The sequence below is a fragment of the Choloepus didactylus genome, chromosome 7 (assembly GCF_015220235.1).
Source record: "Choloepus didactylus isolate mChoDid1 chromosome 7, mChoDid1.pri, whole genome shotgun sequence".
Classification (NCBI taxonomy): Eukaryota; Metazoa; Chordata; class Mammalia; order Pilosa; family Megalonychidae; genus Choloepus; species Choloepus didactylus.
This window is the reverse complement of record NC_051313.1, coordinates 101,656,690-101,683,856: the sequence shown is the minus strand read 5'-3', so window position 1 is coordinate 101,683,856 and position 27,167 is coordinate 101,656,690. Positions and strand designations below refer to the sequence as shown.

Genomic DNA, 27,167 nt, shown 5'->3' with positions numbered 1-27,167 from the left:
CTATTATTTAGAAGTGCAATTGATTTTGTATATTGACCTTATCTCCGGCAAGGTTGCACTATGTGGATAATAATGTCTATCCTATCTTCTGTGTCTAGGGAGTTTAACCTCTTTATTTCCCATTGGATGCCTTTCTCTTGCTTGATTGCACTGGCCAGAACCTTCAGCACAATGACAAATGGAAGTGGTGATATTGGACATCCTTGCCTTTTGATCTTAGGGAGAAAGCATTCAGTCTCACTATTACGTATGAGGTTAGCTGTAGATTTGTTTGTAGCTTCTCTATCAAATTGAGAAAGTTTGATCTATTCTTAGTTTAGTGAGTTTTATCAGGATTGGATATTGGATTTTGTCAAATGCTTTTTCTGCATCTATTGAGGTGAACAATTTTTCTTCTTCTTTAGTCTGCTAATATGGTGAAACACTGAGTTTTGGATGTTAGACCAACTCTGCACACCTGGGGTAAGTCTCACTTGATCAGAATGTGTTATCTTTATACTATATTGTTGGATTAATTTACTAAATTTTTGTTTATAATTTTTGATCTATGTTCATCATAGCTATAGATGTGTAGGTTTGTTTTCCTTTGTAATGTCTTTGTCTGATTTTGTTATTAGGATACGGCTGGCCTTAAAGAATGAGTTGAGAAGTATTCATCTTCAGTTTTATGGACGAGATTATGTGAAATTGGTGCCAATTTTTTAAATGTTTGGTAGAATTTTACAGTGAGAACATCTGGGCCTGGAAATTTCTTTTATGGAAACTTTTGAATTACAAATTCGATTTCTTTATAGTTATCAAAAAATTCAGATTATCTATTTCACCTTGAAGTCATCAGTAGTCCGTGCTAATTCACTGTCTGTCAGGCCAGACCCATTTTCTAACTACTTTCACTCCTCTCCTACTCCTATTTAATTGTTTCAGATCTTTAGTGTATGTTTTCTCATCTATAAAATGGGCCTGCTTCACCCTGTTGTTATCATGTTAAATGAGAATGTAATAAAATACAAATGTAAAGCTCTCTAAGATATTTATTATTATTCCTGTTTATTCCTTGAAGCCTGAATATGCTGTAGGATAATCCTCTTTTTTTTTTTTTTTTTTTTCTGTTTGACGACTAAACCAGTAGGAAACCAAAAGCAAGTAAAAATAGAAATTAAGAATTTTTTTGGTTAACATTTAACTTAATAGGCAGATGTTTTAGAAATTTTGCCTTGTCTAATCAGTTATTTGTGCTATGAGTCTAACTGGGGTTAATTATAAATATAATAGAAATATTGTACATGAATCACATCCATGTATTTGCTTAGACAACTTCTTTATTCTAAAAGCTGATTACATTTGTTCAAAGAGAAGGCCATAAGACAAACATAGATGTAAATCTTTGAATTCGTTCTTCATACAGGTGAAAAATCATGTAGTAGGAGAGTCAAAGATGTTTCAGTCTTTACTTTCTGAGCATTTTGTTTCAGGAAACACATAACTCAATTTTATTCCAGAGTTCTAAGTTCAATGGTTATAAAACTTTCAAAATTCTGAACTTGATTCTGTGCATTAAATTTGAAGTGCCCAATTCATGTCAAAATCTAACGTTGTTATCATAGACTACATTACTTTTGCTAACCTACAGAAAGATTTCTATAAAGAAAAGCAGATCCAGGAGAAAATGATTTGTTACTATTTGGAATCAAATTTGTAACTAGCATGCCTAAATTTCCCTCCTGGTATATGTCAATTAAATCTAAGTAGATGATTTAGCCCTTGTCTACTTAGCCCCACGTCATGCACGTTGGATATTTTAGTAAATTTTGTTTTCACAATTGCAGGTAGCCTTGCATTTTTCTTTCAGTAATGCATGTACACAGCCAGCTGTATCCTTCAATTCTGCACAGTTACTAATGGAATCTTCATACTCACAACTATTGGCTGCAACAAAATAGAATAGTCATCTCATTATCATTTTCCTCCACAGCATCAAAACAATCCATAAATTAAAAGTTGGTAAGGAGGGTAATATGGAATAAACAAGTTAGCATCACTTACACTATGATAGCCATTTCACTTCTTGAGAGACATATGCAAGGTATTTTAGCTGAGCTCACTGATTAATCCATTACTTTTTTATTTTGAAGTTGGTGACTTGTTTCTAAAATGAACTGACCTACTTTCCTCCCTCAGCAAACAGAATAAAATGAATGTAATTAAATCTCAGCATCTGCAGAGTCCAATATAGTAGCTACTAGCCACAATTTATTTGTAAGTTCTGTGAGTTAACACTCTATGGACAATGATTTTGTCATTAAACATGTACACAAACACTACAGTCAACTAAAAGTGATCATTTATTAAGGCAAATACTATGATTCTAATTCCTCTATGGGGAAAAAGTGAGGAATTCATCATGATGAAGTCATTCACAAATGAAATGGTAATATTTGTTGTCCCTGTCCTGAGTCATAATGTGATTTCACACACTTATTTTTATATATTTTGATTTTTCAAATTACTACCTTTGTTGTAGTTGTATTAACTTTGATGATTCCACCAGGAATATGTGTATATATGTTATTAATGGTCTTAGCCTCATCATGAAAATGCATTGATGTTTCATTATGTTACATGTGGTATTACACTTTTCCTTACAAATAGCATGTAGGTCATTGAAATGTGTAAAATAATTAAACATGCACTCTGTAAAATAACTTTTTTTGTCTTTTGCATAAAGCAATTACTTAAATTGTTTACTTTCAGGAGATTTCTTAATCCTTAAAAGGAAAAAAGAAACATCAAGTCTATTATAATAGAAAGTGATCAATTCAAACTTACTGCAGAGTCCATTTTCACAGTGATTGGGGCAACTGGCACAAGGTATTCCTTTCTGGTATGGGGTATACATTTTGTTCACAATATTACCCCTGAAATTTGATATAAAAATGTTAAATTCTTTTTATTTTGCTGTTATGTTTATGTTCCAAATTAGCATCCGTCACCAAATATACATATTTTTCAATGTTTTTAATTGTGTCAAAAAACTGAAAAATTAAAATTCCCAGTGTGCAATTCAGATAACAATCTGAAATAAGAAAGTCCTACATACATTGACCCATCTCTTTGACCATAATATCACAGGCTGAGCAACTGAAAGGGGGTGAGTACGGTATAAAGCTTTCAGAATACATTTCAATATGGCAATACCTTCTCTATCTCCCAGTAGACTCAATAGCATTGCTAAGGCCATGCACCCCAAGGTGCTGGCTAGGGATAGAACACACCCCCTAGGGGGGCAGGAAAAGCCCCTGGGGTGAGGGGAAGGGAGTCATAGTATGGAAATATAACACTCAATGTTACAATAAAGGTTAATATTGAAAGCTGAAAAAATGCCATAATCTTTATAATATGAACTCTGGAAAGTAAAGCTCCATGATATTTTTTTGTTGCCTGTAGACAGCATTGATGATTTTCAAGTATCGGTGGTATGTTTGGGGCGGGGAGCTTCGGAAGATTTGTGAGTTTCTAGAGTTGTTTTGTGGGGGATATTTTGTTTACCAAAAAAGAGAATGTTAGTTTCTTTAAAAAAAAAAGTTTGATCAACATTAATCTTCAGAATGTGCTGGTCTTACAGTGATTAGCATGTACTTCATTGATGATTATTTTCCTGTTGATCATTTTCATCATAAAATACAAGGGAGCCCAAATCTCAGTAGTGCCAAATGTGGCAATGCAATGCATCTGAACTAAGTCTCCACCCAGAATATAACTGTATGTGTGATAGCCTTGGAAAAATTGTGAAGTAGATATAAAAATATTCTGAAAGTTACCTCAGTCCTGCTTTCCCTCATTACTCATTCCAAATCTTACTCCATATGCCTGGCACAGATATCCCCCTTTCACAGCCAGGCACTAAGATTGTATGCATTCTCCTATGACCTTTCACTTCTCTCTATGTAACCACAACAAGTGCTGGCTTCAAATTGACTTTGAATGCTATACTTCTCAAATTGGACACACACTCCCTGGGTTATCTATAACCACAAAGTAAGTCATGTAGGAAGCTTGGATTTGTGGGCTCTCCCTGCATCCAGTGTTAAGGACTTTAAAACATTACAAATTATATGATTATAACATATTCATAACTATATATAATGTAGTCATAATCTTCATTATTTTCTTGTATTTTTTATGAATAACTTTAAGCATACTGCTCAAGCAAGTATGTGTTTCCAGCTATAAATCAAGATTTTAAGAGATGGTTCATTTAGGAAGTTTACTGTGAAAAATTTTGAGAAGACTTTCTCTGGGCTATGTGAAACATATTAAGGGAATCTTGAAAAGTCTTCGAGGCCAAAAAGAACTAATAGTTAATGTTAATAATGTAAGGGGTTTTAGATAAGTAGGAGTACGAATATTTGAAGAGAAATGGCGAGAATCACTACAATATTTTGCTACCTTGGGCATACCCCTGGGCTAACCATCAAGCCTCCACATTATTAGTGGGTGAACTTAGCAAGAACTGATAATATCAAGCCTAGATAACTGCACAATGCATATACTCATGGAGTAACTCTAGGCTAGGGAAATGCATTTTAGAGGGAAGACAAAAAATTTTAGACATGAAGAGAGCTTCAGTGTTTAATCATAGAATTAAGTTGTTATTTCTGAGAAGCTGAATGTCTCTCAATTTTAGAAATCATCTCTGAAAATTTATCACCTTCTCTTTACTGAAATACAGTTTTTATTCTGGCTTGTTTTTGACATGAGAATTTTTAAATGTTATTAATATTATTTAATAATGCAGATGGCATTTTTAATATTAAACTCTATGGTGTGCACTTACGCAGGACAATATTGGCAAACATAGTAGCATTTTAAAAGTTGATTGGGACAGTAGGCAAAACCACATCCAACACGGGAAGATCTGTCTGAAACAACCTACACATAAGTGAAGATACGAGAGCACATTAGAGAAGATAGAAAACTGGAAAGAATGTTTATGTGGTAGTTTGTTGTTATATAACTTACAGAAATATTTAAATTCTTGAATCAAACTCACAGATGTTTACAGTATTAAATTTTCATGTATATTCATGACTTAATCCATTTAGACTGCTGGAAAAATATGAAGTATGCTTTCTGATCAAGAATTTTGCAGGTCACAGATACAAAAATGACAGCATATAGATGAAATACAAGCCAAATGCAAAAACTATACTATAACTACTCAGGCTTTTACCCCTACCCCAAACTGAATATTGGAGTCAGTCAAAATTTAGAGGTTTCTATATCAGGGTTATTTGGGGGAGAGCTGATTTCATTCATTCCCCTTACCTGTGTATAATGTCCAGTAACTGCTTTGGGATTTTTTGGCCCTACTCCATGGATAAAATTGCGATTCTCATCATACCAGCTTTGGATTGTAGTTGACCAGGAAGTAGGGTTAGTTGACATATAGAGATTCTCACCACATGTTGTGTCTAAGAAGGAACAGATCACTCACGAATGAAATAAGGCATTCAATGGCAAAAGAAATTGACTATATAAGCACAAAAAAGGGTGGCTAGCCTTCAAATACAGTAGCCATAATTGCTAACTATTGATTAGTGCATATGGAGGGGTTCTCAGTTCGTTTTCAGCTATACAGTTGAAATGTGCCAGTTGTCTCTAATGCATTGATGGACTAGGCCCGTCCCATCATGGAAAGCTTTGAGTATATTGAGGGGTCCTCTTTCTTTAAAAATCTCTCCTCTTCCTGGACTGTCAAAGATGCATTTATTTACATTTTAAATTCCTCAAGTGTTGATGCCTCATGTGCTCTCAGTTTTGTATTTAAGCTTGCTGAAGGCAGAGACCAATTCTTGTATTTTCCCTCCTGCTCTCATGCAGTCACTTCAGAGATTTTTCACTTATAGGAACCTGAATAAATCTTTAGATTGTGGTTTTGCAAGAAATTTGATACAAAGCTTTATAGTCAGTTTTTAAGAACCCCAACCAAGAGGCAAATGACACCTCAAGGGACAGCATTTTCCAAAGCTTGTGGGACTCACCTTAATCATCAAATCAGAATGTCACAAAGCCAAGCCTTCCTTCCTCAGAGAATTAGACAAGTGCTTTTCATTGTGGAAGCTTTTCTCTATTTTTTCAACTGCTGCAATTAATATTTACATTTGACATGCTTTGTAAAGAAAGTGTAAACTACTCTGGATGTTTCTTTTAATAGAGATAAAAAAGAAACTAAGTGAATTTAATTGAAAAAAAAGTAAAAAAAAAAATGCAAAAAAAAGTGAGCAAAAGACTTGCATGGGTATTTTTCCAAAGAAGATATGCAAATGGTCAATAAGCACATGAAAAGATGGTCACCATCATTAGCCATTAGGGAAATGCAAACCAAAACAACAATGAGGTATCATTTCACAACTGCTAGAATAGCTACTATTAAAAATATGGAAAAATAACAAGTGTTGGAGAGGATGTGGTGATATAGTCACATTCATTCATTGTTGGTGGGAATGTAAAATGATGCAGCTGCTGTGGAAAACAATTTGGCAGTTCCTGAGAAAGTTAAGTGTAGAATTATTATATGACCCAACAATCCCATGTCTAGGTATATGCACAAAAGAACTGAAAGCAGGAACTTGAACAGATATTTGCACACTAATGTCCATAATGTCATTATTCACAATCGCCAAAAGATTGAAGCAACCGAACTGTCCGTCGATAGATGAATAGATAAAAAAAATGGTATATACACACAATAGAATATTATTCAGCCATAAAAAGGAATGGAGTTCTGATATATTTGACAACACAGTGAACCTTGAAGACAATGTATTGAGTGAAATAAGCTAGACACAACAGTAAACATATTGTATAATTTCTCTTATGTTAAATACTTAGAACAAACAAATCCATAGTGTCAGAAACTATAAAACAAGTTACCAGAGGCTGGGGTGGGGGTAGCAGATGGGGAATTAATGCTCAATTGGTGCAAAGTTTCTGTCTGGGATGATGGAAAATTTTGGTAATAGAAGGTGGTGATAATAGCACAACATTGTGGATGTAATTAACACCACCACATTATATATTTGAATGTGGATAAAAGGGAAAATTTTAGATTGTATATATGTTACTAGAATAAAAAATTTTAAAAACTATAGGACTGTACAACACAAACAGTGAACCGTAATGAAAACTGTGGACTATATTTAATAGTATAATTATAATATTCTTTTATCAGTGTTTATGAAGGTGTCACACTAATGCAACATGTTAATAGTGAAAACTCTATGTGTGTGGGAGGGTATATCGGAACTCTATTATTGCATGATTTTTCTGTAAACTTACAACTTCTCTAATAAAAATAAAATTAAAGAAAAAAAGAAACTGAGAGTCTAACAATAGACTTGGATCTTCAGGACCATTAATTTCAATCTTCTACTGAATGTAGTCATCACTGTTCCATAATTCCATTAAAACCATATCACTGAATATATAATGGCTATCCCATTGAAAAAGAGGGAAATTATTCAAAATTTTTAAGTTAAGACATGTCTATATGTATATCATTTTTGATAAAAAAGTAAATATTTATGTAATAGTTCATACATATAAGTTTTTTCTTTCAGTTTTTATATTCTTTGATAGTAGAATGTCTGTTTTTTATATTTCTAGTCTAATATTATATTGCATGTATTGTATGAACCGAATACATAAAAAATATTTGACTGGTGCAAAAAATTTAAAAAGAAAATAGTAAAAAATAAATAAAGCCAAAAATGCTTATTCTGATTAAAAAATGTTAACCATTTTTAGAACAAAATTCAGGAACATTTTAACATATTTTATGAGTACAGAAAATAAACAGATTACACAACAAAAAAAAGGCTACATAATATCACAAAAGGGCAGTGGGTTAAAAGTCAGAAAGCCTTGTCCTGGTTTCAAATTTCAAGTATATGACATGACTTTCCAGGCATGTTCTTGGGTAAGCCATTTTCCACCCAAGTCCTGGTTTTCTAATATTTAAAACTGGAAAACATTTGATACATGACCTGCTTTATTCATGAGCTGATTCAGAGGAACAAATGAGATACTGTGTGAGAAATTATTTGTAAAATGTAAACAATCAATAAGCACAAAATGGGATCTCTTGTAATTATTTCTCTACAGATACTTTGACTTTCAAAAGACAACAGTATAATCAACATATATTCACAAACTATGCAACATTATAGAATAGTATATTAGTACTTTTTTGGTTCATTTGTTCAACAAATATTTAGTGTTTTACGTACTGGTTCTTCGGTCATTCATATTACTGTGTCGTAAAGTACACTTGTTTGCCCACTTTTGGGCATTTGCTGCTGCTTCTCTGCTCCATTCCTAAAAGTCATTAGAAAATAAAAGATATATATATAATGATGCAAATACAATAAAGCATATGCTTTGTAATTATATGAGATTAATTTGCAATATTTAAAAACTTCTGTACGAGTATCATCTAATTATCATTAGTAAAATGGTTCTACCATTGATTTGTCTTGTTTTTCAAATTTTGTTTTGTTTTTGGTGTTTTTATCTGCCCCATGTCATTGTCTGTACTAAAAGAAGTGTATAGGTAGTATGTCTGGAGTTGAAAAATCTAAGGGATATAATATTCAGAGTATTTATGATAGCACAGCAGCCACACCGAATAATTTTTAGTAATGATCCTACTTTGAATAATGGTAAACACATAGTGTATTCTAATTATATTCCCAGAAGTAATTAACTGGCCTAGGTCTTTCCCAGTTCTTTTTCTAACCCATTACACACATATGGGAGGAACTGAGCTCTTAATGACTGTGCCTGAGGAATTAGGCTCTTTACTCCAAATGGCACTGATTCTAAAGGGAAAGGGAATTTCTTGGACCTAGACTAGGACAGTGAATAGAAAAATGTAATGGCTTTATACTGCATGTGCAAAGATTTGGCTTCTGATATTGCCTCCTCAACTTAATAGTCCTATAACCTTGATAATTTACTTACCCATTTATAAAATGAAAATAAGAAATACTGCCCTGCCCACATAACAGCTCAAATAAAACAACAAATGAGAGGCAGAATTTGAAAACTACAATGTTCTTAGGAGATGCTAGCTGCCAGCTGCCTGCAAGTTCACAGCATGTTCATACCACTTTCATTATATTACTGCTTATTACCATCTTTAGCATGTTGCTGGCAGGTGGAGAGACTCCTTTCCTTAGTTCATTGTGTTTATTTACAATCTCCTTTTGGACTTGAGTTTGGGTGGTTAGCAAAGCATCAAAAGCTGGATTCTAAAGGGAAACAAAATTAGAAATATTTTTTACATACTTGAAAATTTCAGGTAATGGTCAATACATCAATCCTAGGCAACATAGATTATTTTAAAAGGGTTCAATTTAATCCAGTAATAATTAAGAATTGCCTATGGTTCTAAGCTAAAGCTATGAATTTTCAGAAGGAAAGAGTTTGAAGTTTTGGGAATGAGGATGTAATTCACGGCATGACAATTAAAAATTTCTGTGCAGGCACAAATGCCAATTACTGGTTTCAAGAGAAGTTGTAAATGTGATTTTTCTAGGCATATGAGTGTCCACAGAGGTGACGACAGGATTCCTTAAGACATATGCATTCACATATACATTCAACCTGCAGCACTGAGTTGGTGATGGTGGGGGCATGACTTATCCTAGATTTCAAGGGTGCTTAGGTGCAGTCTCTGTGCAGGTCTGACATTCAAGACTCTAGTAAAGTGGTTCTACCTATTATGTAGCAGATCTTATGGGGGTCACCCAAAGGATAGGTTTACCACGTTAAAAAAAATCTCCAAGGCAATGTGGGGGGAGCAAAGATATCCAATCACTGGACTATTACTGACTTTTATCTTTTTATTAACAGAAGAATAACTGACAAGTTATTAAATCAAGTGCTGATCTTTCCGGTTTTTTTGTGTGTGTGGAGGCAGTCTAGGCCAGAGTGTGTGGGGGGCAGGTGTCAATAACCAACACCAGGGATAAGCAATTTGCTTATCTAAATCTATACAAGAGTATGATGTTATATGGGGATGAGCAAAGTTTTAAAAGTTAATGTAAGTCTAAACCAAGGGACACTATCCATCATAGATTTTCCCCAACACCTTGAAACAAGTTATCAAGCTCCCCTCTCCCTACTGAGTTTCTATTTGGACATTATCTACATAATCATTCATTTCTCCTGCCTGTCTGTCATGTTCTTGAGGACAGGGGCAGTTAGTGAATGCTGCTGTATGTACAGGAGCTAGTACATTCCTAGCTGCTGACTCCTACATTGGAAGGAATGCACATTTGAATATCAGCAGTGGCTGGTCTCTTCTTTACATGAAGGTGTAAAATAACTGCCTGGATATTTCTTACTGACCCTCTGAAACCTTCTTAAAGTTTTAATTCAAAACATGTAAAATGTCAATTCTTGAGAAAGGAGAAGTAAATATCTCCTGCTTCTTGCTCCATCTAACTTTATGGATGAAAATTCTGAAGAGATGCATTTATTATTTTTTACAAATATCAATAAAGTTTTTATTAGATGACAGGAAATATGCAAAATAATTAATAAGCAAGTATGACATGAATAAGTAATTACAATACTAGCTGATAACTACAACTTTAGGAGGGATGTACTAGATATGGAGGAAGAGGGAATGGATTCTTCTTGCCTGATTTCAAGAAAGGCTTCAGAAATAATTGTGGACTGACATTTTGAAGGATGAATAGGAGTTTTCTGGGTATTGTGAGAAGGCAAAGAAAATCATTGTGGGCAGAGTGTATATACAATATCTAATCAGGACACATTTAATGGTGACAAGAACCAAATGATATCCCATTTGTTGATAATTTTATAAATGAAGACCAGGAGATGGACCAGATAGATAACAGTGTACTTCAAAGGGCTATGAAAGGAAATCTATATTTGGGGAAAATATCTTGGAAAGAGAGCAAACTATTTGAAGCATGAGGTGATGGGTTGATAAATTGTCTTTGGATAGATTATTTGATTTCAGTGACATAATAACTATATTTTTGAATGCCAAATGAACTTTGAATCCAGTGTCAGAGTTCTCTGGTTGGAAAGCCTAAAGCTAAAGAAGGGTATAGGAAGCAATAGCCAAACCTCTTCAAATTCAGAGGCTTTCTGATCAGGAGATAAACAGTTCACATGGGCACATACACACTCATAGTTGAAGTGGATGATTGACTCTATTCCTGGATTTATTAAAGCAAAATAGCATTCTAAAATAATTAGATCTGGTCCCTATATTGTAAGATCATGAAAAAAATAATAAAACAAAACACTAAGACTCTTAGGTTTTTTATTTTTTATTAAAAAAAAAGGTATATTTAGTCTTACACAACTATAAAAACTAAATGTGACAAGGCATGTGTAGAAGTCATTCTAGCTTAAGCATTATATAAATATATTACTAATTTTCTATGTGAAGACATTGAATGGATTAAGTAAAAGAAATCAGAAAAGATCTTGGGGCAGGAGTTGTGCTATTAGCTTTTCAGACTTCTAGACCTATGCTGATCAATAGAAATGTATTTCAAGCATCATATGTAATTTTAACTTTCTTGGTAGTCACATTAAAAAATGTAACATTAATTTTAATAATGTAGTTTATTTGTAGTGAGTTGAATGGTGCCCCTCCCAAAAAAAAGATATGTCCACAACCTAATCCCTAGAACTTGTGAAAGTGGCCTTATTTGGAAAAAGTTTCTTTGTAGATGTACTTAATTAAGGATTTCAAGGAAGAACATAGTGGATTATCTGGGTGGGCCCTAAATCCAATTGTAAGTGTTCTCGTAAGAGATACACAGAGGAGTAGGAGAGACAAAGAGGAAAAAGTGGTGTGAAGACAGAAGCAGAGATTGGAAAGATGTGGTCACAAGCCAGGAACACTAAGGATTGCTGGCACCCACCATAAGTTAGGAGAGAAGGGCATGGAATGAGACCCCTGGAGCCTCCAGTGGGAGAGTGGCCCTGCAGACACCTTGATTTCAAACTGCTGGCCTCCAGAAGTATGAGAGAATGAATCTCTGTTGTATCAAGTTTTTGGTAATTTTTATGGCTGTACTAGGAAACTAATACATTATTTAACTAAATATCAAAAATGTTATCTCATTTTATCATGTGATTGATATAAAAATGATTAACAAGATATTTTACCTTCTGGGTTTTCTGTGTGTAGTAAGAAATCTGGCATGTATTTTATGCTTACAGTACATCTTGATTTGGAGTTTAGTACATTTCAGATTGTTCAATAGGCACGCATGGCTAGTGGCTATTGTATTGGATAGCCCTAGATAATCATGTTAAGTGTCCTGGACCACCAATGAGTACTTTGTGATGTATCAGACACTGCTGTCCCTTCCACTCTCAAAGATATTTCTAGTAGCTTGGTGTAGTGGTTTGGAGCTATATGTACCCCAGAAAAACATGTTCTTCAAGTTAATCCTTTCCTATGGGTGTGAACCCACTGTTAGTAGGAACTTTTGATGAGGCTATTTCAGTAAAGGCTTGACACACCTCATTCAGGATGGGTCTTAATTCTATCACTGGAGTCCTTTATAAACAGAAGCAAGACATAGAAAGCCATGGAAGCAAGAAGCTGAAATCAACAGAAACCAGAAGAGAAGGGGAGAAACCAGAAGATGCCACCATGTGCCTTGCCGCATGGCTGAGGAGCCAAGGATTTTTGGCAGTTGGTCTTTGGGAATAAAGCATCACATTGATGATGCCTTGATTTGTACATTTTTCTGGACTGTAACTGTAAGGAAATAAATTCCTAATGTTTACGCTGAGCCATTTCATGGTCTTTGCTTGGAGAAGCCTAGGAAAATAAAATATTTGGGAATTTGCAAGGTGTCTGTCAACTGTGAAAGATTTTCCACCTTAACCTTACCTTTCCATCAGCAGGTAAAGATGTAAGCAACACAGCAGCCAGAGACACCATCATTTGGAGTAAAGCCATTGCTGGGAGGTAAGTAAAAGAGAATGAAGGTCTGCATTGAAAGATTTAGTACATGGACTTCTTACTAATAGGGGAAAAACCAATGTAATGATCTTGGATATCCCAAAGAAACTGATTTTGAAATTCATTAATAATGTGCTAAGAGAATAACTGTCATATGGTGCCAGTAGAATCATATTAGAGCCAGCCTTGCTCTGATAGGGACAGTAAAGAACAAATCACGCACTTGACTGATGCCCTGGAGTTGCAACTATAAATGCTAAAGACATACCACACTATTTTTTTGCCCATTTCCATCAACCCCACATCCACTAAAAAGAAAATGTGGAAAAACAAGATGCCTCCATAGTCAGTGATGATACTGTCGTTCATTGTTTATCTCAATTTTTTGAAGAGTTTATTTTCATTGTGCACCATTCTATTGGTTTGTGTGAAGTTAATTTCATGTTGTCAAGTTGGCTAGGTTATGGTGTCCATTTGGTTGGTTAAACACTGCCTGCTTGTTACTGTGGAGGTGTTTTGAAGATGAGATTTGCAACTATAATCTGCTGACTGCATCCACAATCAGTTGATTGCTTCTATAATCAACAAAGCATATGGGTAATCTCCTCATGCAATCAGTTGGAGGTCTTAAAAGCCAGAACTAAAGTTTTCAGAAGTTAGAAGAAGAATTTCTACCTCAACTTCAACATGGGCTCTTGCAGGAACTTCCAGCTAGCTAGTTTCCTCTGGGAAATTAGGACTAGGGACTTCAACATCACCCTTTACTGGATTTTCCAGTCTGCAGCCTGCCTTATGAAGTTTGGATTTGGCACTCCAGCCCCATGATCATGCGAGCCAACACTTTATAATAAATAAATAAATGAAGGAATGAATGAATAAACAAACACATATATATACACACAACCAAAAATGCATATACATACATACACACATATCCATACACATATTCATATATTGTACACACACACACACACACACATACATACATACATCTGGTTGGCTCTGTTTCTCTGGAGAACCCTGACTAATACGGTTTGTTACATTCCATGAAGAATAGAACTCTGTGTCCTTTAATTTACACTAGACTAATCAAGATTCCAGGGTTGTGATTAAAGAGAAATAAATGTACCAACATTTTATCAGTGGTTATTTCTCTGATAGTGAGATTAGAAATTGTTTATTTTCTTCCTTACCTATATTCTCAAATTTCCCAGTATGGAAAGAATGCAAATATAGTGATTGTTTTGAGAATTTATAGCCTGTTCAAGTTTGCCCATCCATGATTTGGTACAAAGATTGTTCAATATTTTCATTAATTTTTTAAAAGACACTCAGCATTTGGTTGCCTATGTCACGCTGTTTTTCAATCTGTCAAAAAGTCCTAGGTCTTCCAGATAAGCAACCAGGCCACTTAGGAAGCACTCTTCTCCCTTCCATTAGTCATAAAAATTGCTCATTTTGTAGATTAAAGGGGAGATGTTTTGATTTGCTTTTTTAGTGTTACTGGTATCCTCAATTTTCTGGAGGGAAAGAAAATGCCAAAAATTTATCTGAGGTACTTCTTAGGCCTTCTTGATTTACAAATAGTAGACACTTAATACCTGTTCCATGTATTCCTTTCATCCTCAATGAAATTTTTCTCCTTTTCATGAGCATTTATTGATGGTATATGTAAAATATGTCTAATTTCACAATCAAAACATTTCTCCTTGGTAGGTATGCCTATATTTTATAGATGAAGAAACTGATGCTTAGAAAAGTTAACCTATGCCAATGGTAAATTCTTAAGTAATGTCAGAAATGAACCTGCATCCAATTATGACTTCAAAGATACTGCACATTGAAAGGGACAGTTTCAACTGGGAAAAAGCAATCATTGTCGCAGCACAATGGAGACACTCCATTCTTATTTCCATAATCCTTGTATTAATATATAACCATATGTGTTAATAGAAGTAAAAATCCTTAATAAGGAAATATATGTAAACATATACACATAGTCATATTTTTCATTTTTCTGTTAGAGGTAATTGTAGTGCATGTTAAAGTCAAAATAAGTTGAAGCCCAAAGGAATCCAAAGCTTGCAATTTTTTACTTTTTTTTTTTTGAGAATAGAGTCCAAAGAAATTGAATAAAAAGGGTAGTTATAGCATAATTGTTTCAAAAAGTCATGAATACAGGAAATAATTATAATTATTTTAGAATGAAATATAAAAACTTCATTTAAATATCAAATTGATATTAAAATGTTTTGGAATAACAGTACTATATCTACCTTGTTAACATTAAAAGAGTAAAATTAACTTGAGATCATGTCTCAATAAAACTTTAGCACTAGAATTTTGAAAGTCATGGGTAAATTTATTAAATATATCATTTTACCATTGGCAAGATAAAATTATATTGGTATAATAAAATGTTAACATTCAAATAAATGAGTTATTGCTTACTGTGTGTTTTTGATGAAGTATCTCCTTTATCTGTAGGCAGAAGGGAGGTGGAAAGAAAGTTAGAGCAGTATATATATATTATTCATATTTCATAGTTTAGCAAATTTTGGTCATGCAAGTAAATCTAAGTCAACCAGGCTCTGAAACAGGATTTTTCATAGCAATAGCTTCACACCTTGCTAGTTGTCTGACATTGTTTCCCACATAGTTTTTTTTTTAACATGAATAAGTAAACCTGCCCTCCATGACCTCAACAGTCCTTCCCTCTTAGGTATACCTGAACCTGCACACAGCCATCCTAGCCTAGAATTTCTACACTGACCAACGGGGGCTGGTTAATTTCTGTGAAGGTAACCAGGATCATGCTTTATAGCTGAACTCTCATGGCCCAGTTTCTATGACTTTTTCTTCCCAGTTACCAACTATCTACAGCTTACTGATTAGGACCACAGTCTTTGGAAACTGTCAGGTCTAGGAAATCCTCTGAGCTTCACTTTTCTTTTCTGTTAAATGTGAACTGTCACATCATAGGTTTGCTTTGAAATGAAAAGTAATAATTGAAGTGAAACAGCTAATACAATGCCTATCATGTAATAATAAATGGAAATATTGACATTTTTATTATTTTCCTCTGCAGTGCCTCATATTTTGCTGACCTCATAAGATCTTTTCATAAATGCATGTTGTTTGATTCAATTGCTAATTTCAGGAGTGTCTATAAGACCCATTTTTCCTATTAGGTGTCATAGAATAAAAAAATATAATTTAATCAGAGATTCAAGTATTCAAGGCCGGTTTAGCAGAGATTCTCTGGCTAACCTTAGGAAAATGTTCTAACATCTGGGTCTTTGTATCTCACTAGCTAACTGGGAGGTATACATACAAGTCTGCTCTTACAGAGGTCATAGTCTAATTGGTAGAAATATTAGCAGTAGAATTTTGCTGACATTCAAGGCTAAGTCTCAAGAATAATGTTGTGGATACCCTCCTTTGATTTTTGATCCACTGCATGTTTCAAGATGCATCATTTACCACTTGTAAGTGATTTACCATCTGTAAATCACTTGTAAACACTGTGTGTTTCTTTGATCTTGATCCACTGCATGTTTCAAGCTGCATCATTTCATCATTTACCACTTGTGGCTCAAATATAAAAATAGAATGTGATTTGATTGTATGTAAATCAAAAATGCTGTAAATACACTGTAACTCAGACAAAGGTTAGTTCTCTGATCTCCTGTCCAGATGTGTCTGGAGGAGCAGGGACTCCCAGGCTTTGTAATGTATCAATTAATTTTTACTTTGTAAACTTGTTCCTTTTACTTGAAGTCCTCCTTTTAGTAAAAAGGTGTTAAAGTTGAATGCTTGTCCTGAGTGCTCTTTACTTTTAAACTATTGTCTGTCCGTATACTGTTAATTGAGTGGGAGGTTACTTGATGAAGCCCGAACTGAATCATGACCCGATAAGGCTTAGGTCTTTTCTAATGATGATCATAGGTTTGAGATGTAAAGAGACGAACCCATGACAATGGGTGCCCAATGTGTGGCTTGAGACAAGAACAATTTTGATTTTGTACCTAGGTTAATTTTCCCTAGGGACTGTAAGCACTGTTTAAAGTAATGGCTCAATCTCATAATTTAGAAGTTGCAGTATTACAAGTGTTAATAGGGCTATCAGGAGGTAGGACTCCAGGGCATCAGGATATTCTTACTGTAAGAGTTGATGCAGGGCCATGGGGAGTAGGCAGCAGGTTTACTAGGATTCAAATTGATCTTTAGGATGTAAATGGATAGCCATTACCACACCCAGCCCATACTGCTGCACCTGGATACGTTGATTTAACTACAGATATCTTACTGAATGTTTCTTATGCACAATTAATGGCCAACTAGGGGATGTACCATTTTTAATTGGAGTATATAGACATGGGCCATTATATACTGGTCATTGGCTGCCAGGGGAGGATTTAAGCCATCATTTCCTACCCATGACAATGGCTGAATTAGCACTGTTCAATAAGCAGCAGATTGGAGAACCTAAGATGGTGGCTAGGTGAGACAGGGCAAAAAAACAACTCCATGAAAAATATTAGATAAAAACCAGAAAGTGACCCAGAACACCAGTTTCAGCGATGCACCAGCTGGACAAAGTCTGCGAAAACCACAGGGACCATGCACTTGGTGAAACCAGGAGTCTGCATTCTGAAACGAGTGAGTGAGCCAGCTGAAAGCCCTGCGGCCGTGCTGTGGTGTGGAGAAACCAGGGGTTGGCATAAAAAAACAAAGAACAAAACCCAGGAGCGGCTGCAGTTAACGACGGTGAGAACCGCCCAGTGAAGCATGGCAGGAGCGGACTGTGCCAACTTCTCTGGCATGGAGGATAAACCGCTGCTGATTCCCTCAGGGCCGGGGGGCAGAGGGGAGAGCCAAAAGGAGAAAGAAACCCCACTGCTTGCAGCCAGCTCCCCAGCGGGCTGGAGACACTCCTGCCCAGGGCTGTACCCACAGCCCAGAGCTGCACCAGGAAACCCAGTGTGACTGGGAGTGTATCCCATGGCACCATGCACATGCCACTATATCGGCCGTGGACAGTGACCTTGGGTGCATACACAGCTAGTTGTCCCAGAACTGGGAAGGTGGAGCTGTGCGAAAAGTGGTGGGGGGTGGGGTTGAGACATCCCATTCAGCCATCTTTGCATCAGGCTGGGAGTGACCCTGCATGGCCAGAGAATATGACCATAGAGATGAAAAGTAGAGTATGGGTTATGAGAAGTGGGGGAAGGGGCAATGGGGAGTTAAGAAATGAGTGTAGGGTTGCTGTTTGAGGAAATTTCTAGTAATGGGAGGTGGGAAGGTGATAGCATTACAACATTCTAAATGTGATTAATCCCACTAATGGAATGCTACAGAGGGGGTGGAATGAGAAGATTTAGGCTGTATATATGTTTCCACAATTGGAAAAAAAAAAAAAAAGACAGTCTAAATAGATGACAATTGAATGCCAAGGATGTTCCTGGATGGGATCTGAGGATGGAGGACAGGAAGCTCAAAGGGACACAGTTGAGACATAAGAAAAAAAAAAAAGGAAATATAGAATGTAAGCTTTGTATCGATGTTGAATTTCTTGAACTTCTTAGCTGTGCTTAATGGGATTGCATAAAAGAAAGTTCTTGTTCATGGGAAATGTATATGTGAATTATATTGTTTGTTCAGGGATGTGTGCAGCTAGCTCTCATATGTTCAGAAGACAGAGCAACAGATGATGGATGATAGATAGGGAGGGAAGGAGGGAGGGAGGGAAAGAAAGAAATGGTGGTGTGACAGGATGTTAAAGTTGGTGGATCGGGGTATCAGGGGAGGGGGATCAGGGCATGCTAGAGCTCTGTGTACGGGGTTTGTATTGTTTTTGCAACTGTTCTGTAAGTTTGAATTTATTTCAAAATAAAATTTAAAAAAAAAAGTAAAATACTAATGACATATTTTCATCTCAAGAAAGGCTATCATATATATCTTTAAGTTGCTTCCATTCCATATTTTAAAAAATAGTATGCAATATAGTACTTTATGAAGTCCTGACATTTTTAGAGAATCCTGAATTGGCTTATGGAAAGCATCCTTTGTTCTGAAGACTTAAGCTTTAATGCATTTTACCACCACTATTCTTTGCTGTTACAGGGCATTGGATGCTGATATTTTGTGTCTGTGGGATTGAGAAACAAAAATGCCAATATACGACAACATGATGCATTGAGTCAACCCACATGATTATCATTAATGCCATACTCTGTCTTCTTGTTTTGTGGCAAGTTATATTTCCAGTAAAAACATAATAATGCAAAAAAAAAAAAAATAAGCAGCAGACACAACAAGAACTAGCATGTCTCAAAAAATAACATATTGATTTCAACAGTGGCAAGCCATGGGGGCTCCTCAGCCACAAAATCCTCCCCTTCAGCCAGAGGTTATTGTGCAACCTCAACCCAGAGCATTAGCCTTGCCTATGAATCATCTTTGAGCTCTTGTAGCAGCTACATCTAATGACCCAAGGGCCATGGCATTATGGCTTGGATGAAATGTGCAAGCTATCGAAGGTGTAATGCTTATTAACAATGGACCTATGTGAAGATGGATTGTTAATGCTTTATTAAGTTCACATGCCACATTGCATGTCACAGACCAAGAAGCACAGGACTGGAATAAGGAGCTCATGAGACTTTGGCATTACATCATTTGCCCACTGTGTTGAAGGATATTGCTAATTCTGATGGTGTTATAGTGGCTTTTACTATGGGGATGATATTCTCTAACGATGACTATGCCCTAGTTAGTGGCACAGTTCAACCATTGCTTCCAGGACAAGCAGCAGTGGTTGCTGTTCAAGCCCAATTAGACATACTTCCAGATGATAATGCTAAAGCAAGTGCTATTGCTGAAATTGTCAGTGAAGTATATCAAACCCTTGGATTTAACATTCTTGGACAACCAATGCAGCATCCACCAGGATCTCAACATTGTTCTAATCAACAGGGAGGCAACAGAAGAAGACAACAAAAAATAGAGATTTGAATTAGAGGAGCCTTCAAATACTCGCATCTGTCCCAACATCCTCCACAACCTCTACAAGTGCCCCCTCCTCCTAGAAATGGAACTTTGGAGGTAATAGAGGACAACAGGATCAAGAAATATTTCAAGGCTGAAACACCAACAACCTCAGAATCATGGAGAAGATCTTTCCAAGACAACTGAGATGCTATAATCTGAGACCCAATGTGAATCATCCTCAGTGGTTTGATTGACTAGAGGGAAGCTTTCCAAATCCCTATAGACAACGAGAATGTCAAAAATAATACTTACAATGAAACCAGTCAAAAGACAGAGAAGTGCAAATTAGTCTACAGCCCTGAAGGTCAGGAGGAAATAATAGGACTGTGCACTTAGTCCTTCCTCTTCTACTTCATCTTGAAATGGAACTTCAGGTCCAATATGGGGACAAAATATTTAAAGAACATTATGACTCAATGGCGGAGATTTCTTCTTTTCCAAAAGAATTTTTAAGTGATGATGATCCAGTAGACTATAAGGAAATACAAACTATCCAAGGTAAACAAAAAGTGCTTATGTACTATTTAACCTTTAAAGTGGATGGACATAAGGTTGCAGGGCAAGTCATGCCCATAGAATTGGATTATGCTTTAATAACTGCTAAGGCTGTGCCTTGGATTAGAACAACAAATTGGGAAGTAGAACTTAATATTAAATTACCATTTGAGGAATACAAAAATGATATTATTAAGAGTTCAGTCCTCTCTGATCAAGGGAAGGATAAACTAAGGTTACTTTTACATAAATATAATTCCTTATGGCAAAATTGAAAAAATCAGGTCAGTTATAGAAAAATTCCTCCTCATATTACAACAGGAACTGTTGCACCATAGCCACAAAAGCAGTGTCATATAAATTACAAGGCAAAACTTGCCATATAGACTTTAAAAAATGATTTAATAAAACAAGGAATAGATTTAATGATTTAATAAAACATCAGAATAGTTCTATGAATACCCCCATCTATCCAGTTCCCAAAACAAATGGATCTTGGAGGATGGTTTCAGACTTTAGGGCAGTTAGTGAAGTTATTCCTTTAATAACAGTTCAAAACCAACATTCAAAAGGGAAATTAACCCAGATATAAAGAGAACAATATAAAACTACACCGGATTTATCAAATGGATTCTAGGCACATCCCATTACAAAAGAAAGTTACTGGTTAATGGCATTTACATGGGAAGGAAAACAATTGGTATGGACAAGTTTACCTCAAATTTTCATTAATAGTCAAGCATTATTTACTGTTGATGTAGTGGATATATTAAAAGAAATACCAGGTGTAGAGGTTATGTGGATGACATATTTTTTCCAATGTAACAGAAGCATAACATTTACTTACACTACAACAAGTGTTTAAAATCTTATTAACAAGTGGGTATATAAAAACGTCTAAGATAGCAAAAGAAGAATTTACATTTCTTGGTTTCAATATCACTAAGGAAGGTCCTGGCTTATCTGCAGAGTTTAGAGAAAAACTCCTAAATATCTCTGCTCCTAAAACCTTGAAACAATTACAAAATATATTAGGGCTTTTGAACTTTGCTCATACCGGTTGCTGAACTTGGGTGAGCACCAGCAGCGGCTGCCAAGTGGACCCCCTTCACTTTGTGGAGAAGGAAACAATCGTTGGAGTTGGGGTGGCCAAGAGCCACTGCCTGCCAACCACTGCAGGGTCCAAGCTGACCAGTGCCACCAGGAGAGCCTCTGTCCCCAGGAAGTGAGGTCTTGTGCAGGATCCAAGAAACCTCTGTGCCAGACAACCGCTCAGTAAGTGACTGTGACTTTTCAAAGTGATTACATGCATGAGCAGACAAATAAGAAAGAGTGCAAGCAGCTTCTTAACCCTGCATTCCCTGGAGCAAGCTAGTGAGTCTCTGAGGGGAAAACAGCCCTCAGGCACGTGCACTCTTAGAGAAACTTTCCTTGCCAAAGGCCCCAGGAGGTGCAGGTATTCCCAGCTTATACCCACACTCTTGCAACCCCAAAATTTCTGTGCACAGCCTCTGCTAGATGATAAGATACAGATACTCCCCAAATATGATTTAACTTCATATACAGCAGTATATTATACTGATGGGTCAGCTATTAAAATCCTAATCCTCAGAAGACACATTCTGCTGGTATAGGAATAGTGAAAGGTAAATTTGATTTACTATATTTCTCCACTATTAAACAATGGAGATTTCCCTTAGGGATCAAAATGCACAATATGCTTAAGTAAGTGCCTTAGAATTTGCTGTCAAAGAAGCTATGATGGACAAAGGGCCAATTTAATAGTTACAGCACCATGTATTTAGCTAAAACCTTTAATGAAGAAGTGGATATTTGGGTATCTAGTGGGTTTGTTAATAATAAGAAAAAACCTCTGTAACATACAAGTAAGTGGAAAGTTTTTGCTAATTGTAAACAAAATAAGCCCAATAAAATGTGGTACATAAGCCAGGGCACCAGAAACAAGGTACTTTTATTCATACTAAAAATAAAAAACTACCAGGCCTGGACAAGGAGCTAGAACAAGTCTTGGACTCAAAGAGACCTAACCCTAAGGGGTATCCTGTAAAAAATATATCTTTTGGAAAATGATAATGTTATTATTGAATGAGATGAAGGGAAAAGGATTATGGAAAGAGGAAAATTGGCCCAGCAGACCCACAATATATTTGGAACAATTCATGGAGGACAGGAAATGACCTTAATAACATTGAAAAATAAATACCGGTGGCTAATAGTATAAAACCAGATCTGTTGTAGCCAATTGTGAGGAATGCCAAGTAACTAATGCTTCCTCCCAAATTCCTAACCCTCCAAAAACAATTATTCATCCTGATAAGCCTTTTGAAAAGTTTTATGTAGATTATATCGATCCTTTACCCTCATCTCGTGGTCATGAACATATTCTTGTTGTTATTGATGTTGGAACGGGATGTTTTGGTTATTCCCAGCCAACACCCAAACTGCTAATGCAACTGTTAAAGCTCTCAAGTTTTTATCATGTACTGATACCTGAGGTGCTGCATTCTGATCAAGGATCAGCATTCACTTCTGCCACCTTGTGACAGTGGACCAAGGACAGAGGTATACAGTTGGAATTTAGTACCCCTTACCAACTCCCAAAGTCATAGAGAGGTGGAAAGGAAAAATGGTAAAATAAAAGGAGTCTTAGCTAAACTGTTGTGTGGATGACCTCAAAAGTGATATCTACTTATCCCCTTTGTTCAGATTTCCATCAATAATGTACCATCCTCACAGATGTATCAAACACCTCATAAAATAATGTTTGGTGTTGATTTTAATTTGCCTTTTGCAAATGTAGATGATACTAATTTGTTTAGAGAAGAACAATTATCTTTACAGCAGGAACTCAGAGAGGAGCTTACACCTGCTGCATCATCCTCCTGCACTCCTGGTTGGAAATCTTTCCCAGGCCAATTCATCCTTCAGAGGGTACAGAAGTATATTCCTTTATGTCCATGTTGGAAAAAGCCTACTTAAGTTCTTACAGTATTTGATGATCATACAGTCGAGATATTGGACCGTCTTGGCCAATGATGAAAGGTTGGTATTGATAATTTGAAGCCTACTGCTCACTATGGAAAAACATATAGCAGTCCTCATACTTCAGGATTGGATGATTTGGAATAGGGCAAAAGATATGGAAGTATTTATGAAGAAAAATCCCAATATTGATCTAGAAGTTCCAGAACGGGAAAGGGAAGAAACTTCAAAACCCACTGCACAATTGAGGTTTAAATATTTTTTGTTTACCTTGCATGCCACATCTACACAAATACTTTGTTGGTTCTTTTTTGGGCTAATAGTTGTTGGACTATGTTAGGGTTTATTCTATCAGCAGTTTTTAGATTGCAATGGAAAAAATGCTACACATAATCCTGGCTCAATAATCTCTTGGAATTTAACTAGTGTCACACCCATGATGGACATTCCTGTTGCTCTCCCAAGTATCATCAAGAACAATGAGCCCTCCACCCTGCACATAGGAATTTTCATTTAGAAATACAAGGTGTTCAACAAGGTATGTTTTGGGAACCATTCCCTAAGCCTTTTATACACAATAAATTAACTATGGATATCTTAAAAATCCTTTTGATAGATACCTCTAGTTCAGCACAAGATAATCAGATATATAGCATTCAAGGACAAAAAATTGTGATTGAGTTAATTGATAACAAATTTGCCCAAAAGCAAAAAAATTGTCTTGCCTTTTACTTTACCTCTAGATCAGCCATACACTCAGGAACAATATCAACAAAAGAGGTGTTTTCAAGAATTTGGGCATTGTTGTTTTAGTAGATTATGGCTCAGACAGAACTTGGCCATCTTATGAAATTATCCTGGATCTTTGCCTTATACCTCCATCTAGTGGCTTCTCTGATACCACTAGACTTAATGCCTGGACTTTTACATTCAACCACAAATGATGAGATCAAGAAATTGTACTATTCCTGATCAAAATTACAGATGTCCTGGTGTATATGGTAAGCCTGGAGACAACGCTACACATCAACAGGCTGTCTTTTGTTCCACCAATATGTATGATAGTTGGTTGAACTACGAACAAAGCTATGATTGAACAAGAACAAGTTCTAAGTGAGACATTATTCCCAATGACTGAAAATAATATAATTGGCCCATTGAAAGATTGTGCCCTGCCTTCAGAGTGGAAAAAAGAATAATAGTCCTGATGGAGAACCTTCAGACAGGTTATTCAAGACCTCCACTATTACTCATTTTTGTAATCATCCAGTTAAATTACTTCCTACATACACATATCCTACTTATTCCTTATGGGAAGGAGATTGTGGACATCTTCAAAACAATATAAATAGAATATTATCTGAATGTGTTAACTTTCCTAAAGCTAAAAATATTCATCCTTATGCATGTCAATTTTGGAGACAATTCCCAGACCTAAACAATATTCAAGCAAAACAAGTTAAATGTCAATATGAACCACAGTCTTCTCTAAGTGAATTCTGCCTTTATTATCCAAAATGAACTGTCTCCAAAATTAAAAGGGACTTGGGATTGTCATATTCTAAAATGTTCCCTGCACCAATGTGTAAACAGGAAAGGAAAATTGTAGGGCCTAAATATAAGATATACTCACCATATCAGAAATATATAGCAGAAGCTAAAAAACATCATGTAGAGAGTGTGGTTAGCTCATTCAGTGAACTTTTTATAACTCAAATGGAGGATCATGCTATTAATATTTTAAAGAACTTCCAACTGAAGATAAGATACGGGGACTAGTTAATAAAATCAATATGCCTAATATAGAAATGAAGAGTAAACAAAAGGAAGTAAATCCTTGTCTCTTAAAATGGGTAAAGAAGCCTCACTAACAACCCCCCAAAACTTCAGAAATTAAGCCTTATTATGCCAATTCAATAGCAACAGTATCTAAACTTTCTGACTTAAATAATCATTGGTTAGCTGATGGATTACATACATTAGAAGATCATGTGGTGACCTTCATGGAAGCCATCACAAAGGACATTCAGCACATAGATGAATTAACTACAGCTATGTTGATACTGTCTTACTTACAAAAATTTTAGAATACTCTCCAAGAAGGGAGAATTGACTGGAGAATATTAAATGGAACATGGATTAATAAAGGTCTTAGTATTCCTCCACATGGTGTGCAAATAGTTAAGTGAACAGCACATAGCACTATATATGATATAAAGAAAACTTATGCATCTCCAAGTAAAAGTATCTGGGGAGAGAAGGAGCAAGATGGTGGCATAGAGAGGAATGGAATTTTGTTAGTCCCCGGAACAACTAATGTACAACCAGGAACAACTAGTAAATAATTTTGAATAACTACTGGGGGACAAACATGACTGTCCACACATTGTACACCAAACTGGATTGGGAGGAATGCCTGAGATTGCAGCATAAAATCTGTAAGTAAAAACTGCAGACCTGTGCCAGGAGCCTCCTCCCTCCACAGCAGGCTGAGCTGCAAAACTTCATTGTGGTAGAGAGCAGCACTCTCCCAGCAAGTGAATATAGCTCAACAGAGCTCCAACTGGGGTTTTAATTAATGTGGACTGCTGAATACAAGCTACAACCCCGCAAGAAGCAGACAGAGGCTTTTAGTGATGACTGACTGTAAAGAGCTGGAGGACTCATTTGTCCTGGGAGGGGGAGCCCAGAGGATGAGGTGTTACGTCTGGCTGATGAGTGAAACTGGGGGGATCATATGCTGGCTCTAAAAGGGGGAATTCAGTCCCTTTTTCTGTCTCTCAAACTGAGGGGCTCAGGGGAGAGAGCCACAGTCATTTTCAGTTCACAGCACTCTGACCCGGACGAGTCTGGAGATAACAGAGTCAGAGAGACAATTCAAATATAGATGATAACTCCCTAGGGGATGTAGCTTCCCTAGGAGTAAGGAAGTGGGGCCCAGCTTTCCCTTCAGAACCAGACCCCAGAGCCTGGGGGAAAACAGCCAAAACAGAAACTGAAGGGGACACATCTTCTCACAAAAGTCGGGAGCAGCAGGCTGACAGGCACCACCTGCTGGGCAGGTTAGGAAAAGCACAGCAACTGGAAACCTCATAGGAAAGTCTCTCATTCTTCAAACATACACGCTGAATATAATCCCATTCTGAGACCTGAACCCATGCTGGTCTGGGAGAATCTGATTGGGGTAAACAAGGAAACCAGATGCCTAGACAACAGAAAATTACAATCTATACTAGGAAAAATGAAGCTATGGCTCAGTCAAAGGAAAAACTTACACCTCAGTCAAGATACAGTTGATGTATTGTTTCACTTTAATGAAACAATCTATTAAAGATTTTCAAAGAAATACGCTAAATCAAATAAAAAAACAAAATCAATAAGTTCAGGGAAGGTATAACAAAACAGATGAAGGCTATAAAGAGAACACTGGGTGAACATAAGGTAAAAATTAAAAGTTTAAGAAAACAACTGTCAGAATCTATGGAAATGAAAGGCACAACACAAGAGGTGAAAAACACAATGGAGACATTATATGATGGCACCCAAATGGCTTTCAAAATAAATTGCTGTATCAAATTTAGCTATTGTA

At 36.1% G+C, this 27,167-nt stretch overlaps 1 protein-coding gene across 3 annotated transcripts; it reads right to left on the bottom strand.

The window, feature by feature from the left end:
• Positions 1-1,301: 1,301 nt before the first annotated feature.
• Positions 1,302-21,940, bottom strand: LOC119539683 (cysteine-rich secretory protein 2-like). Of its 3 annotated transcripts, XM_037843384.1 has the most exons (10): positions 21,633-21,940; positions 20,333-20,448; positions 15,479-15,508; positions 12,956-13,026; positions 9,195-9,311; positions 8,289-8,376; positions 5,326-5,471; positions 4,835-4,929; positions 2,827-2,915; positions 1,302-1,926 (listed from the first exon to the last, which is right to left on the bottom strand). In XM_037843384.1, exons 4-10 carry the CDS (start codon positions 13,022-13,024, stop codon positions 1,799-1,801), a joined length of 732 nt encoding a protein of 243 aa, XP_037699312.1. In that variant the 5' UTR covers positions 13,025-13,026; positions 15,479-15,508; positions 20,333-20,448; positions 21,633-21,940; the 3' UTR covers positions 1,302-1,798. The 3 variants fall into 3 exon arrangements, with proteins under 3 accessions (XP_037699312.1, XP_037699311.1, XP_037699313.1); XM_037843383.1 differs by lacking the exon at positions 20,333-20,448 and having other exon boundaries at positions 21,633-21,939; XM_037843385.1 differs by lacking the exons at positions 15,479-15,508; positions 20,333-20,448; positions 21,633-21,940 and adding an exon at positions 14,221-14,300.
• Positions 21,941-27,167: the final 5,227 nt, after the last annotated feature.